Source organism: Marmota marmota, unplaced genomic scaffold (assembly GCF_001458135.2).
Source record: "Marmota marmota marmota unplaced genomic scaffold, marMar, whole genome shotgun sequence".
Classification (NCBI taxonomy): domain Eukaryota; kingdom Metazoa; phylum Chordata; class Mammalia; order Rodentia; family Sciuridae; genus Marmota; species Marmota marmota.
This window is the reverse complement of record NW_026000171.1, coordinates 8,498,755-8,512,568: the sequence shown is the minus strand read 5'-3', so window position 1 is coordinate 8,512,568 and position 13,814 is coordinate 8,498,755. Positions and strand designations below refer to the sequence as shown.

At 46.8% G+C, this 13,814-nt stretch overlaps 2 protein-coding genes across 23 annotated transcripts in view; both read left to right on the top strand.

Moving 5' to 3' along the window:
• The window catches only part of Erc1 (ELKS/RAB6-interacting/CAST family member 1), a 1,605,700-nt gene that overhangs the window by 58,958 nt on the left and 1,532,928 nt on the right, over positions 1–13,814 (top strand). The gene's annotated exons all lie outside the window — the stretch shown is intronic.
• Positions 1–13,814, top strand: part of Ddx11 (DEAD/H-box helicase 11) — a 28,148-nt gene that overhangs the window by 4,797 nt on the left and 9,537 nt on the right. For all 3 annotated transcript variants that reach the window (XR_007342098.1, XR_007342099.1, XM_015500807.2), the window contains exons 4-16: positions 50–197; positions 4,033–4,281; positions 4,677–4,763; positions 5,072–5,229; positions 8,189–8,234; positions 9,180–9,287; positions 9,527–9,614; positions 9,992–10,200; positions 10,764–10,916; positions 11,814–11,860; positions 12,200–12,279; positions 13,175–13,219; positions 13,339–13,406. Coding sequence is in view for 1 of the 3 variants with exons in the window: in XM_015500807.2 (XP_015356293.1) it covers positions 50–197; positions 4,033–4,281; positions 4,677–4,763; positions 5,072–5,229; positions 8,189–8,234; positions 9,180–9,287; positions 9,527–9,614; positions 9,992–10,200; positions 10,764–10,916; positions 11,814–11,860; positions 12,200–12,279; positions 13,175–13,219; positions 13,339–13,406 (1,486 nt within the window). In the remaining 2 variants the exon portion in view is untranslated. The remainder of the gene's footprint in view (positions 1–49; positions 198–4,032; positions 4,282–4,676; positions 4,764–5,071; positions 5,230–8,188; positions 8,235–9,179; positions 9,288–9,526; positions 9,615–9,991; positions 10,201–10,763; positions 10,917–11,813; positions 11,861–12,199; positions 12,280–13,174; positions 13,220–13,338; positions 13,407–13,814) is intronic.

The window sequence follows — 13,814 nt, the reverse complement described above, 5'->3', positions numbered from 1 at the left end:
TTCTCTCATGAGAGAACAATCACATTTCTTTTTCTTTTTTTGTCCTCAGGACCATGACTAATAAAACTCAGGAAGTTGTTGGCATCCATTTCCCTTTTCCCTTCCCACCATATCCCATCCAGAAAGACTTCATGGCAGAGCTGTACCAGGTTTTGGAAGCTGGCAAGATTGGGATATTTGAGAGTCCAACAGGCACAGTGAGTATGAGTGATGAAGAACCATAATTAACACAACTTGGAGGGAGCCTGACTTGCTTTACTGCCTACCTCTGCAGAGATTTTCATGGTTTGAAGTTAGGCAAAGCAGTCGCTCAGTTTATCTTTCTGAGTAATAGTCACTTTTCTATTAAATTATTGATTACAACTCCAGGGTCTGAAAAACACTAGGCAACCTACAGTTTAAATGGCAGAACTTCATCCATAACACAGAAATATTCCAGATTTTTCTGGCACCTAGCTGCTTCACTTGAGGAACATGAAAATGACTTTGGATTTTTCACAGATTAAACAAATAGGTCTGGTCTTCAGGATCTAGGTTACTGAGTGCTCGAGGGATTTGACCAAGTTTCTTTGATTTTTATTGCCCAGTTTTTCTATTCACGTCTCTGATTTTTACAAACAGCATCCTATTTGTACTTATGAAAACAGTAACTTTCTGAGAATATCCATTTTAATAGTATTTGAAGGTTTTTTTTCCCTTCACCTTGTTTCATTTTGTTTGTTTGCCGTTTTTCCTCTCAGTTTGGGTTCCTTGTGTGGAGGCTATCCTCATGGGGTGAATCTTGTTGTCCTTCTGTTGCTGTTTAAGGACAGGTACCAACAGGGTGGTCGAGGAGTCTGTACATGTAGCCGTCCTGTGGTCTTGTAGATTGTGCTGCTTTATTGGGGCCTCGAGGTTTGGGTAAATCTGGAATTTTCCCTGGAGTCATTCAGTTTCTTCAGAAGAGCTCCTATTGGCTTCAGGTGTGGTCCTTCCCTCAGTTCCCTGCTCTCAATCTAATCCTCTTTCCCTTCCCCACTCTCATCTTGTCTCTCCAGCATGTCAGGTCATCTCTTTGCCTTCAGTGCCAACTGTGGCCCTGCCAGCTTCAGGGCCTTTCTGAGGCTGACTTGCAGAACCTTGGGCTTTAGAGTCCTCACTCTGCTAAGTCAGTTCCATTTCTCCCTCTTTTTAAAAAAATATCTTTATTTTATTTATTTATTTTTATGTGGTGCTGAGAATCGAACCCAGGGCCTTGCACATGCTAGGCAAGTGCTCTACCGCTGAGCCACGACCCCAGCCCTCCATTTCTCTCTCTTTTGCATCTTTCTTAAATTGGTTATTTCCCCTCTTCTATTTTCTTTGTTTTTGTGCTCTTTTATGACTTTGATGCAGCTTTAGTATGTTTCTTTTTGGAAAAGAACTTGGGAGAGTGGACTTCATCCTTGTTTAACCTGAAGGCCTCTCTCTTTCTCCCTCGCAGAGCTTTCCATCTCCACCCTCTGCTCGCTTCCTACTTTTCATCTTTTTCCTCTGCTCAGCCCTTGCATGTTGATGCCTTGGTTCTGTGGCCCTGTGTGAACCTACTCCTATGACTCAGTTGCCCTTTATGTTCTAAAATCTTCTAAATCACCCCTCAGTGGAACTCTCTCCTGTTATCAGTGCCTTGGTACCTGCTGATGCCTGGCATCACACCCAGAATGGAGGTGTGTGTTTTGTTTTTGTTTTTGTTTTCTGCCACGTTTTCCAGTGCATAGCTTTCCCACCATCACTGACTAGAGGGTTCTGTACCTCTGCATGTTCAGCTCTAAGCCCAGGGCTCCTGCAACCAGCAGGTGGTTAGAATAAATGAATTTACTTGACGTAAATTGTTAATCTAGGATGGTACTCCATGAAATAACATTGCTTAAAGCTAGGTATTCTGTGAATGCTTTATTGAGTTTATTTCATTGCTGAGATGAACATTTGGTTATATAGCCTTTTAATAGGTTTCAATCTACAATTTTTTTTTTTTTTTTGGTCTCTTCATGGAGCTAGGGATGGGACCCAGTGCCTCATGCACACTAGGCAAGTGCTCCACCAGTGAGCTCCACCCCAGCACTCTAGATCTACAATTTTTGTGGATTTTTCTGTATCTTCTTATAGGATATAAAATTGTGGAGCCTCAATTAGTCTTATGTAAGTGAATACTCATTTCCTCAGCTCACTTTCAGGTGAAGGGTAGAGGCTTTATAACTAGGCATCTGTCCCTGGGTCATTATTATGAGGAAGGGTGGTGCATCTTGCCTGTCTGAGCCCAGTGACAGGTAAAGCCCCTGGCTCCTCAGCTCACAGGCAACAGCTGCCCTGGGTTCAGCTGGGGAGTGCTGCCTGGAACTCTGCCATTTAGTTTCTCAAAAGCTGAGAGAAATGGTATATGAGGCTTTTCTAAAGCAGTGTGATCCATCCACTAATCAGAAGTGTCATTCTGGCATAGGGCCTTCCAAGATTTGATGAAAGCTGAGAGTCTGCATCTTGGCAGAGTGGTAATTTTATTATTACTTATTAATAGCAAAAAATAGCTAACTCCAGTTCAGTTATCGTGTCCCAGGAATTGTTTGGATCCTGCCCCAAATATTAACCTTTATGTATATTAACCAATTGAATGCTTGTACAGGAAGGTATTACTATTATTATTCCCTTTTATTTATTTATTTATTTTTGCATATATGGAAATGGTTCTTGAGAGGTCAGCCCAGAGTCCTAGAGCTGGTAAGCAGAGGAGCCGGAATATGACCCAGGCAGCCTGGTGGTGGCATCCCTCTCTGTTGGCTGCTTCCCCTGCTGCACATGTGTTTTACTGCAGTGCACTTAACTGGAGCAGGTCTAGAAATCCACCCTGGGTGCTCAGATCCCTTTGGGTTAAGCAGGCTCTGAATGCTAACTGCCTAGACAGAGATTCACCTGAAACCAAACCACCGTCTGGACCCTACAAGTAACAGCCTTTGGGGCTCACTGCAGTCTCCTCTCTAAAAGAATTGGGTCATTTTCTTAGGGCTCCATAATGAGGTGCCACAGACTGGGGAACTTAAACAACAGAACTTCAGGGTGTCAGCAGGTTGGTTCCTTCTGAGGTTTCCTGACAGAAGGATCCATCCAGACTTCTTTCCTTGGTTTGTAGGAGGCCATCTTCTCCCTATGTCTGATTACATTGCTTCACCTCTGTCCTTGTCTTCATCTGGGGTCCATGATCCCGTTTCCAAATAAGACCACATTCTGAGACACTGTGGTTAGGACTTCAGCATGGGAGTTTTGAGGAGATACATTCAATCCAGAACAAGGACTCATGGGAAATTCTGATCTTTAAATCAAAACCAGAAATGTGGGCATGTAATCCCAGCAACTTGGGAGGCTGAAGCAGGATGATTGCAAATTTGAGGCCAGCCTTGGCTATTTAGCGAGACAGTCTCAAAATTAAAAAAGGGCTGGGGATGTATCTCAGTGGTTAAGCTTCTCTATGTTATGTCCCTGGTACCAAAAATAATAAATAACTTAAGAGTAGATTTTCTAGAGCAGTTGGCTTCCTTTCAAAACAAAACAAAACGCTGGTACTCATGTGACTGGTCATTTTATATTTGCACATCAGTTGCATTGAAGCTGAGAGTCAAGTGTGGCTCTCCTTGGCAAGTATATGAGATTTCATGCTATAAATTTTTTGGCTATAATTCTTTTGAGAAGGGGGCAGTTATTTATGTAATATCTCACCACTGTCTAATTAACAAGCTGTATTTATATATAACCTGATAAACCACTTTAAATTCTGTTTTGGAACAATGAACTGGTATACTTAAAAAGGCGTTCTCTCCTGCTTCTTGGGCCCAATTCTTATTTCTCCTGTCTTCCTGTTTTTATTGGCTATTCTGTGGCCTATCTTCCTTTCCTTTCCTAGGTGGTCTTAGAGTATCATCTTAATTTTTAAAGCCAGAGCTGCTTTGACACCATACTAAAATGGAGAAAGTCATTTGGGAAACTTTACATTTTGCTCTGTTTCTAAAGGTCATTTTCTTCCTGCAGGGAAAGTCCTTAAGTCTCATTTGTGGGGCTCTCTCCTGGCTCCGTGATTTTGAGCAGAAGAAACAAAAAGAAGAGGCACGTCTCCTGGAACCTGGAGCTGACCCCTTAGGTGGTGGGAGGGACCAGCCCCCATTTTCCTCATCTTCCTGCCAAGAGCCCCCTGACACCCTGAGGCCTGCCGGGGAACCAGACTGGGTTACCCAGTTTGTACAGAAGAAAGAAGAAAGGGATTTGGTGGAGAGACTAAAGGTGAGATCTTGTGTAGTAAGGAGCAGTGGTAATCAAGTAAGTGGGCCTCAGCCATTGTTTTGGGCCACATTTGAGATTTAGGTATCCCTTGTCCTTCACCTTTGCAGAATCATTGGTGCTGCCTCTTTCCTGTTTGTTTGAGCTGATGTCTAGGCCTTCTCCAGTCATTACTTACCTGGGAAAGGATCCTAATTGTTGCTCTTGACATTGTGGTTTGGAGGGGTGGGGCTGCAAACTCAATTATGCAGTGAATTTGGTTACTAGTGTGGTTTCAAGAGGGAGGATAGATTCCCTGCACTGAGTCCTGCAGAGGTTGAAGGTGTGGCGGGGGCTTCCTAGGAAAGGCATGGTTGGACTCCTGCTGGCATATCCTTTATAACTGCTTCCCTCTATAGGAGGAGCAGATCAGGAGGAGGAAGCGGGAAGAGCGCCTGCAGCAGACCCGCCACAATGCACAGCTCAAATATGCAACCAAGCGCCTGGTGAGTTTGTCCCACCATAGAGTCCAGGCAGGTCACACTGCCTGGAGACTCAAGTGAGTGACCAGAGCCTCAGACTCCTCCCTGTCCCCCACTGGCCACATTCTCCTCACCCAGTAGTTGGGCAGCTTGAGTGGTGGAGGCATAGAGCCTGGGAATGGACTTCTCCAGTCAAACAGTGAGGTTTGTGTTAATAGGCCTCCCTGGGTGCTTTGTTCTTGGTGATGGCCACAAATGCAGGCTAACTCCTTCATGAGGTGGGGGCCCCAGTGCTGAGTCTTCTTCCTCTTCCCACTGCCAATTCTACACAGAGACAAGAAGAAGAAGAGACTGAGAGTCTCCTCCGCCTCAGCAGGGAGATGCTGGCATCAGGGACACAGGCACAGCAACTAGAGCAGCTGGAATCTGGGGAGGAGGAGCTTGTCCTTGCGGAATATGAGAGTGATGAGGAGAAAAGAACAGCCCACGGGTAAGACAGCTGCTGCCACCTCATGCTACCACCCACAGTCATTGGGGACTTCTGGGGAGGCAGCTCTTCCCCCATGCCAGAGACACTTGTGAAGAATCTGCTGAGAGGGAGTGGCAGCCACCTGCCCCTTTTGCTTAAACCAGGAGCCTTCTCAGGGTCCAGTGATAGCTGGCTCTTCTGTGCCTGTCAGTGGCCTCTTATGTATTTACTCAGTTTACCTCACAGCAGCTCAGTGATGGCAGTAATTGGAACTGCAGCCCAACTAGGTGCTATGCCTTGACGGAGGCCACAGGCTAAATAGGTAGAAGGGCTGGGATGTGAACCCAGACAGCCAGGCTCTAGATCCCATGCTCTCAGCTTCCAAACTGCACTGTGTGAAGTTCATGACCCAAACCAAGGAATCCCTAGTTTGAGCTTTTTTCCCTCCTTACGGCTTCTGTTGGTCCAGATGCTTAGGTTTCCACTTTATTAGTCACCTGCTGGGAGCATCAGAAAACCCTAAAGAGAACAACTAGGCCATTTCCAGGCCACACAGCCCTTCCTGAGATCCTTTTTTCTTACTCCCAGCTTAATTCCACTGGTGCCCTATGAGTGTATGCTCTAGGTATGGCCTTAGTCGGATGCTACAGCTTGGAGTTACACTCCAAGTGTGCCGGGCATTTCTGTTCTGTCTGAGGATTTGCTCATGCTGTTTCCTCTAAATCATCCTGCTCTCCTCCCTTGGCAAATGCCTTCACCTCCTTTCAGGCCCTGCTCATTTGTCATCTAAGTGGTCCTGGGTATCAGCCCTTTGCTGTGTTTTGCTCAGGAACTAGCTTTGTTTGGGTCTGTCTTCCTCTCTGTGACTGGGCTGTGTGCTGTGGGGTAGGAGCCTGGGCTTAACTCTTCATGCCCAGGGCCCACAGTGTTTGGCTGCAGCTAGCTGCACTCTGGGCAGGTTAGTTGAACTGAATAATCAGACAGTGGTTAGTTTCAGTCCTTGTAGAAATTCAGAAATGCCAAAATGTCAAAGTCTGTAGGTGGTCTAGAGAGGATTCGTGGCCTTATTTAATTATTTCCAAGTTTGTGTGGTGGTGCATTTTACTGGTAGGAGAGGGCCTATGAGTTTTCAGTCCAGAGGCAGAAGGCCTGTGACCCACCCCGCCACCTCTACAAAAAATTCCTAAGGGTCCTGACCTAAGCTCCAATATGTATTGGCCATTTCACCTGCAGTCCTCCTGGTGACAGCCAAGATCATGAATGTGGTCCTCCAGGGTGTTGCTGAGTAGGACTGGGAGAGCATACTTCCCGTTTCTGCTTGAAACTTTGTAGAAGAGAAGACTGGGCGCATTAGTATAGAGTTCTTCCTCATAAGTGTTGTCATCCTCTGAAAAGTTTCCCCTGATTTTCCCTCCTGTGCTAAAACACTCCCCAAGACTCTGGAGGGAAGAAGGATGATGGCATCACTGGTGGTGGGGAGAAGATGCTGGGATCTGCACTCCAGCAGAGTTCGGGGCAAGGATGAGAAAATATACCTTTGGCCCTTCCCTGAGGGTGATGGGGAGAATCATGAGTGTCCCATAAGCCCTTCCCAAAGGTGGCTTTGTAGCTTCTACTTCTTCCCTAAAGTCCGTTGGAAACAAGGTAAAGAACTGAGAGGTGTTTGTGAATATTAGAGAAATAATATTCTTAGGGTCTGGGCAAGAGCTATTAATCATGCAGCTTAGCTTCCCCAGTTTCTGATGCCCTGGTGTTTTCAGAGAGATGTGAGCCTTTCAGGACATTACAGATTCCTCATATAAAACTTCTGCTGTGCAATACATGTCCTTCCCCTCACCTAGATCCTACTGACCTTGTCTGACTTGTGATGAGTAATTTAAATCCAAGCCTTTGAGACAAAACTGACAACAGTTGTTTATTGATTAAGAAGCCAACCTTGTAAATAACTTTTCTAATGGTACAAGGCAATTGCATTTCTGCTTAAAAAAGAAAAAATTCATTCATGGTGAATAAAGCATTTCTATTCCATATGATGCTCCAGTAGATGGCATGAGTCTATAAGAGCATTTTCTGTTTTTAAGCAGCCTCAACTGATAATGTTGGCTAAATTTATCTCCGAATTTCAGTGCCAGTAGACTTCTCATTCACTTTTGGAAAGGGAAGTCTGAAGCACTGAGAAGAGTAGAGGTTTGGTTACAAGTGACAGCATCTTTCACTTATTGAGTTGGTTAGTTGTGACTTCACCAGGAAATGTCTGTGAAGTTCTTACTGCTGCCAGGCTCTGAGTAGGGCCCTGAGACTCAGCAGACACAGACCTTCTTGCTGCCCTGTACACATGACAGGAGACAGACCAGGAATATGTGGCTTTGAATGAGATGTCACAGTGAAAAGGTGCAGATTGTCATGGGGTATGTTAGGGCAGCAGACCTACTTCAGGTTGTAAAGGCAAGAAAGGCCATGTTGATGCTGAGATCTTAACATGGAGCAGGAGTTGGTACAGTCGGGGAGAGAGCCTTCCAGGTCAAGAGAACAGTTTGTCCAAAGTCCCTGAGGAAATCAAAATTCTCTTGGAAAACTGAGGGGAGTGTAGTTTTCTACAGGGTGGACAGTGGGAGGAGAGGAGCCCACTATGACTCTCAGAGTCAAGCACCCAGTCTCCAGCATTTCAGCTTGCAACATAGGTTTGGGGACGTGATGCCCTTCCTTTTTTCTCTCCACATTTCCCTGGGTTCCACAGACCTGAGTAGCAGTGGAAGCTGGGCCTAGAGCCTGCCTGAGTGTCCTGAGCCAAGGAATACCTGCTGCTTTGGTAGAGGCTTGTTGCTGGGCTGTTGCTCTGTGTTGCCCTTCAGGCTCAGCACTCACACTGAAGCTTTGTGGGCTTCTCAGGAAAGGGGCTCCACCCTACTTACCAGTGATGTTTTGTAGTTGACCTGAGTTTGCTGAGGGAAGACTGTTCTGTGTTCTGTTGTTCTCACAGAGTGGATGAGGATGAGGATGACCTGGAGGAAGAACATATAACTAAGGTAAGATGCTGAGTCCTTATGTATTTCTGTGTGTGGGCCTGAGTCAAGGGCTCTCTGCCTCTGGCGAGAACACAAAAGTCACTACAGCTGCTTCTTAGCCTTCTTTCAATGAAGAACTTAAATCCACAGGCTTCATGGTTTCCCAGGCCCAAAGATTGGTCTTTTGTTACTTACCAGAGGGGCCTGCTCCCAGGGCCTGGGCATGTTGCCCCAGATCACTGAAGGCAGCTGTTCGGGGCCAAGGGCTCCAGTGGTTTGTCTCCAGTGGGCAGTGGTAGAACGTGAGGGGTGGGATAGGGAAGAGCACATTGCCTTTGGACTCTCCTGTGTGTGTTTCTTCTCAATTGTATTCATGTTTGCATGGCATGCAGTGAGGTATGGCTGTGACGCCGCTCAAATTTAAAAATATTTGATTTCGTTCAAGACTTCTGTGTTCTGTTGAAAGTAGATATCCCCCCCCCCCCATTTTTCTCTTTTCCTCTTCTCTCTCTGCTGAATCCCAGAGTAGAAAGAAGGTATTCAGCACCACCTCTACCTCTTTCTTTTTCTTCAGGGGGATATATGGAAACAATCTTCCCCTGACATGCTCTCACCAGATGATTGAGGAATCTTTGCCATGTTAAAAATCAGCTGTGGGGAAATCATCTTTCCTACGATCACAAGCCCTTCAGAGTGGTTGGGTTAGAAGATGGGCATGACTTATGGGAGGAGTGGCCTCTGTGGGCATTCCCTTGAACTAGAACTTTAGGTGGCCTGTGCAGTTCCTAGTCCCCTCATCAGATGAGATCTGATATGAGATGACATTATCTTTCCTCAGGTGTGTGCTTCACAGCCACTCTTCCTGTCTCCACAGGCTTTAAAGCCATGGCATCCCTCTATGTGCAGAGAATATTTGGGGATGTTAGAGTCCCCTCTTTGAAGTCCCCTTTTTTTTCCCTTGACCAGATTTATTACTGCAGTCGGACACATTCCCAGCTGGCCCAGTTTGTGCACGAAGTACAGAAGAGCCCCTTTGGCAAGGAAACCCGGCTCGTCTCCCTTGGCTCCCGGCAGGTTAGCAGAGGCAGATGTCCCAGCCCAGGTGCCATTCAGCTTCCTCTCTGTGCCTTTATCTTCCAGGCATAGAAAGTCAATGGGGCTGAGGCTGGCTGAGCAGTAGAAGCACAGCCCTGTCCCTGACCCTACCACCCCTTGTTGGGAGGAGGAGAGGCCAACAGGGCAGGTCTACTGGTTGCTTGCATGTCATTTAGCCAGCACCATTTCTTTGCCTCTTTTTTGCTCCTGTCTTGTAGAACCTTTGTGTGAATGAAGATGTGAAAAACCTGGGTTCTGTGCAGCTTATCAATGACCGCTGCATGGAGATACAGAGAAGCAAACATGGTAGGCACTAGGACTGTATGGCCTGGGGCAGTGCTGAGGGCAGGAGCAGGGTGGAAATGATAGAAGGGCTGTGATGGGGTTTGACCAGGGACGTGGTAACAAGGCAGAGCAGGCCCTGGTTCCCTCCTGAGGCCCCCTTCTTGGGAAGGTGTACTTATTTCCTAGGTTAGTGTCAAGTTCTAGTCCTTGGAAATAATTTTATAGGCTCTTTACAGAGAACACAAAGTACAATTTCAGAGTGTTCTAATGAGACCATTTGGTAGGGTCCTATAGACCCCACCTGGTGGGAGTGGGTCTCAACATCACCAAACATACTCTTGGCTCCAGAGAGAGTTGTTCTTCCTGTCATTGTTCCCCTGCACCTGTACCACCTGCAGAGAAGAAAAACAGAGCTGAGGAAGACAAGCCAAAGAAGAGGCGGCAGGAGACCAAGGCTGCCTGCCCCTTCTATAACCATGAGCAGATGCAGCTTCTCCGGGATGAGATCCTGGTGGAGGTGAAGGACATGGAGCAGCTGGTGACCCTTGGGAAGGAGGCTTGGGCCTGCCCTTATTATGGGAGCCGGTTTGCTATCCCTGCAGCCCAGGTAAGTACTCCGGAGGGGTAGGAGGTAGTTCTTGGCTCTAACTGGAGCTGCAGGCCATGAAGGAGTTCCTTGTTCCTCTTTAGTTTGAGAGGATGCCCCCCACTATGGCTAGGCTCAGGGTCATACAGCATACTGATGCCACCTAACCATTTTTTTCCAGAATATAGGGTCAGGGGAGGCCCTTGGAGCCTTAGTGGCTTCGGGCTTCAGGGCCAATTGGCATTTTGGGGGGATACCAGATAGAAGCCAGGAGAGAGTACATTTCTGAGAAACTACAGTGAGAGGAGCCTTGGGAGCTAAGATGAAGCTCAGTAGCAGGAGTTCAGTCCCTTCCCTCGATTCTCTTCAGTCAGATCATCTCCAATTTTACTGTTTCATATACTTGACATCGTACATCAAGCTCCTGAGAAAAGGTCTGTTGCTATAAATGATACTCTGCTGTTACTTTCTCACTTGAATATCTCTACTCATGGTCCAGACTGGAAATAGAACAGGTCACGTCAGGACTTAGGTGGGCTGGGCAAGTTCATTGCAGGTTGAGCCCTGTATCTCTCCCCCTCCAGCTGGTGGTGCTGCCCTATCCAATGCTGCTGCATGCTGCCACCCGGGAGGCTGCTGGCATCCGTCTGCAGGGCCAGGTGGTCATCATTGATGAGGCACACAACCTGATTGATACCATCACAGGCATCTACAGCACAGAGGTCACTGGTTCCCAGGTGGGTTGGCCTCTCTCTGTCTTGACATGCCAGAAGGCGGAGAGACTTTATAAGTACTTACCTCTATAGATACCTATACCTGGAATTCCTTGGAACATGGGGTTGGGCAGAGGCTGCACTGAGCCAAGGTACTGGTCTTGGCTTTCCATAAAACTGTGGGGACCCAGCTTATTTCATTGCTTTTCACCTGCCCATGTCATCCTGGGCCCCTCCAGCCCAGGATGCTGCTAATGTTCTGTCTTAGCTGGGATGGTGGCATGAGGGAAGCAGGACTCATCAGTTGTGATGGTGCTCTGAGGAAGGCACAAGATCTTTGTAATCTACTCTCTTATGTATTGTCTACTATACCAGGTATCTCTGCTCTTTATGCTGACCTTACAGTGGGATGGTAAGTTTACTTAAGGAGCTTGCAGGTTCAGAGAGGGCTAAGCAGTTGTGCCTAGAAGCGCACAGTTCAGATGGGAGCCAGGATTTGACCACTGGTTATTGACCATGAAACTCACTGAGCATCTACCATCTGTGCTGACCAAAGCTTGGGTTGACCTTAGGCCAGGATGCAGTGGTTACCTGGAACCTCACTCTTAGTAGACGACAAGTTTTTTCCCAGCCCAGTAAAAACCAGCAGGGAGATTGCCTGAGGGATTCTCCCTCATGTTTTGTCCAGGCCCATAGCAGACATGAAGCAGAACCTCCTTTTCCTCTCTTTCAGCAACCTCAGCCCAGGGGCCTCAAACCATGCCTTTACATGAGCCCCACTTTTGCTCCCCATCACCTTGACCTTCCTGTGTGTGCTGGTGGGCATTTTCTATACATGGTCTAAGGTTTCATCTGGACAGCCCTCTGTTCTTGGCCAGAGCCTGGTCTGCCTTCACACCATTGTCTGTGTTCTCTCCCCAGCTCTGCCAGGCCCATTCCCAGTTGCTCCAGTATATGGAAAGATATGGGTGAGACACTTACCCTCTGAGGTAGAAGGGAGAATTCTGCTCAGTCTCAGTGGCCCCACAAGTCAGCCTCTAAGACTCTGGCTTGGGCTCAGAGCGGGCATCGGCTTTATGCTCAGGTCCTAAGTTCATTGTGGTATGTCCTTCATGAGACCTAGGCTGCTTGGAACAGAACAGCTGGCTCTGAGGGCCCTGGGCCTTGGCCAGCCTTTTTTTCTAGGGAGAATTTGTAGTTTGTGGCCCAGCTTGAGAGGTAGCAGAAAGACAGGTTGTGGCTGGGGGCAGATGGAGGGAAGCTGCTGTCTGAGCACAGCCATGTGACGTCTGTTGATTTCTCCTCAGGAAGCGTTTGAAGGCCAAGAACCTGATGTACATTAAGCAGATTCTGTATTTGCTGGAGAAGTTTGTGGCTATGCTGGGAGGTAGGAGAGCACCTTCCCCAGGCTCACCCCTGGCCTGCAAAACTTGTTGGTCTTTGTCCTTGGATGCCGGTTAGGGCTCCTAGATCTTCTGTGCCCTTTAGGATTGTCTGGGTCATTAATTTAGGAAATTCTCATTCCTTTTTATTCTAGTTGTCTGATTTTTTATGTTTTTTAGAATCCTCGTTCATTTGCCCAGGTTCTGAGTCCTTTTATTTTGCCAGACAGAACTCTATGGGTGCAATAATAATACATTATACTATTAAATTTATGACACCTTGTGACATAGTTACTGTCCTGGGGTGTTTTCAGAGCATTTTTATATGTATGCTCTCATTTGCCCCTGTGAGGAGAGCAGGCCAGGTGTTTTAGCCCTCATTTATAGATGAGTAACTAAATCTCAAATCAGGACCTGCCTGTGGTTGATAAGCCCAGTGAGTGAGCCTTCTGGTTCCAGGCCCAGGCTTCTCATGCTAGTCTGTGCTGGGATCCTTTCCTTTGTCAGGTGGTAGTGCCTTTGAAGGTTTTTGTAGAAAGTAAAGTTCCTGAAACCCAGTGGGGTTTTCTGGAAGGATCTTATTCTGTATTGCTCTTAGATTCCATCTCTGCCTTGGCCACAGCACCATATGGCCGAGGGCAGCTTGTGCTTGTTCCTGTGCCCCTGTATACCTGGGGCTGAATGAAATCTCAAGGCTTTGTGTTCCTTTTGTAGATATGTGAGCTTCATGGAACCCCCTGCCCTCTCTGGCTTTTTTGCATGCTATAAATAACCAAAAACAAATAAAAATATGTTTGAATATGGATGTTCTTCTTAGTAGGTACAGTGTAGAGCGAGAAGACAGGGAAATGGGGGTCAGAGGACCACTATCCTGACCTGTTTGCATTTTCTTTTTTTTAGGGAACATTAAGCAAAATCCTAATACACAGAACCTCTCAAAGACAGGTGAGGGAGTTGCTCTCCTAGGGCCCAGAGGGATCTGAGCCACTTCTAAGCTTTAATCTGGGACCAAAGCTAGGGGCTTCAGGGCAGGTTCCCAGCGCCCTTCGTTTGTCTGCTCTTAGGAACAGAGCTGAAGACCATCAATGACTTCCTCTTTCAGAGCCAGGTGGACAACATTAACCTGTTCAAGGTAAAGGCCTCCACCATTTTTTTTTTTAATATCTTTGTTTTATTTATTTATTTTTATGTGGTGCTGAGGGTTAACCCAGTGCCTTACACATGTGAGGCAAACGCTCAATCACTAAGCTACAACCCCAGCCCCCACCACCACTTATTAGCACATCAGGTTTCTTTCTTATTACTGCCTATAGGCAGACACTGCATTAAGACTATGGGAGACATAAAAAGCAAATTCCTTCTGTAGTCGAGTAGTTTAAGGTCTGAGAAACCAAAACATACATACACATAATTACTTAACCCTTCAAGCAACATATTGGCAGGAACCAAACAGTCTAGGGTCATGGGGTTTCCAGGTGGTGAAAAGAGAGGCTCTTCTTTGTACCTTACAGGCCTCCCCACCCCTCTCCCACGTCTTCCC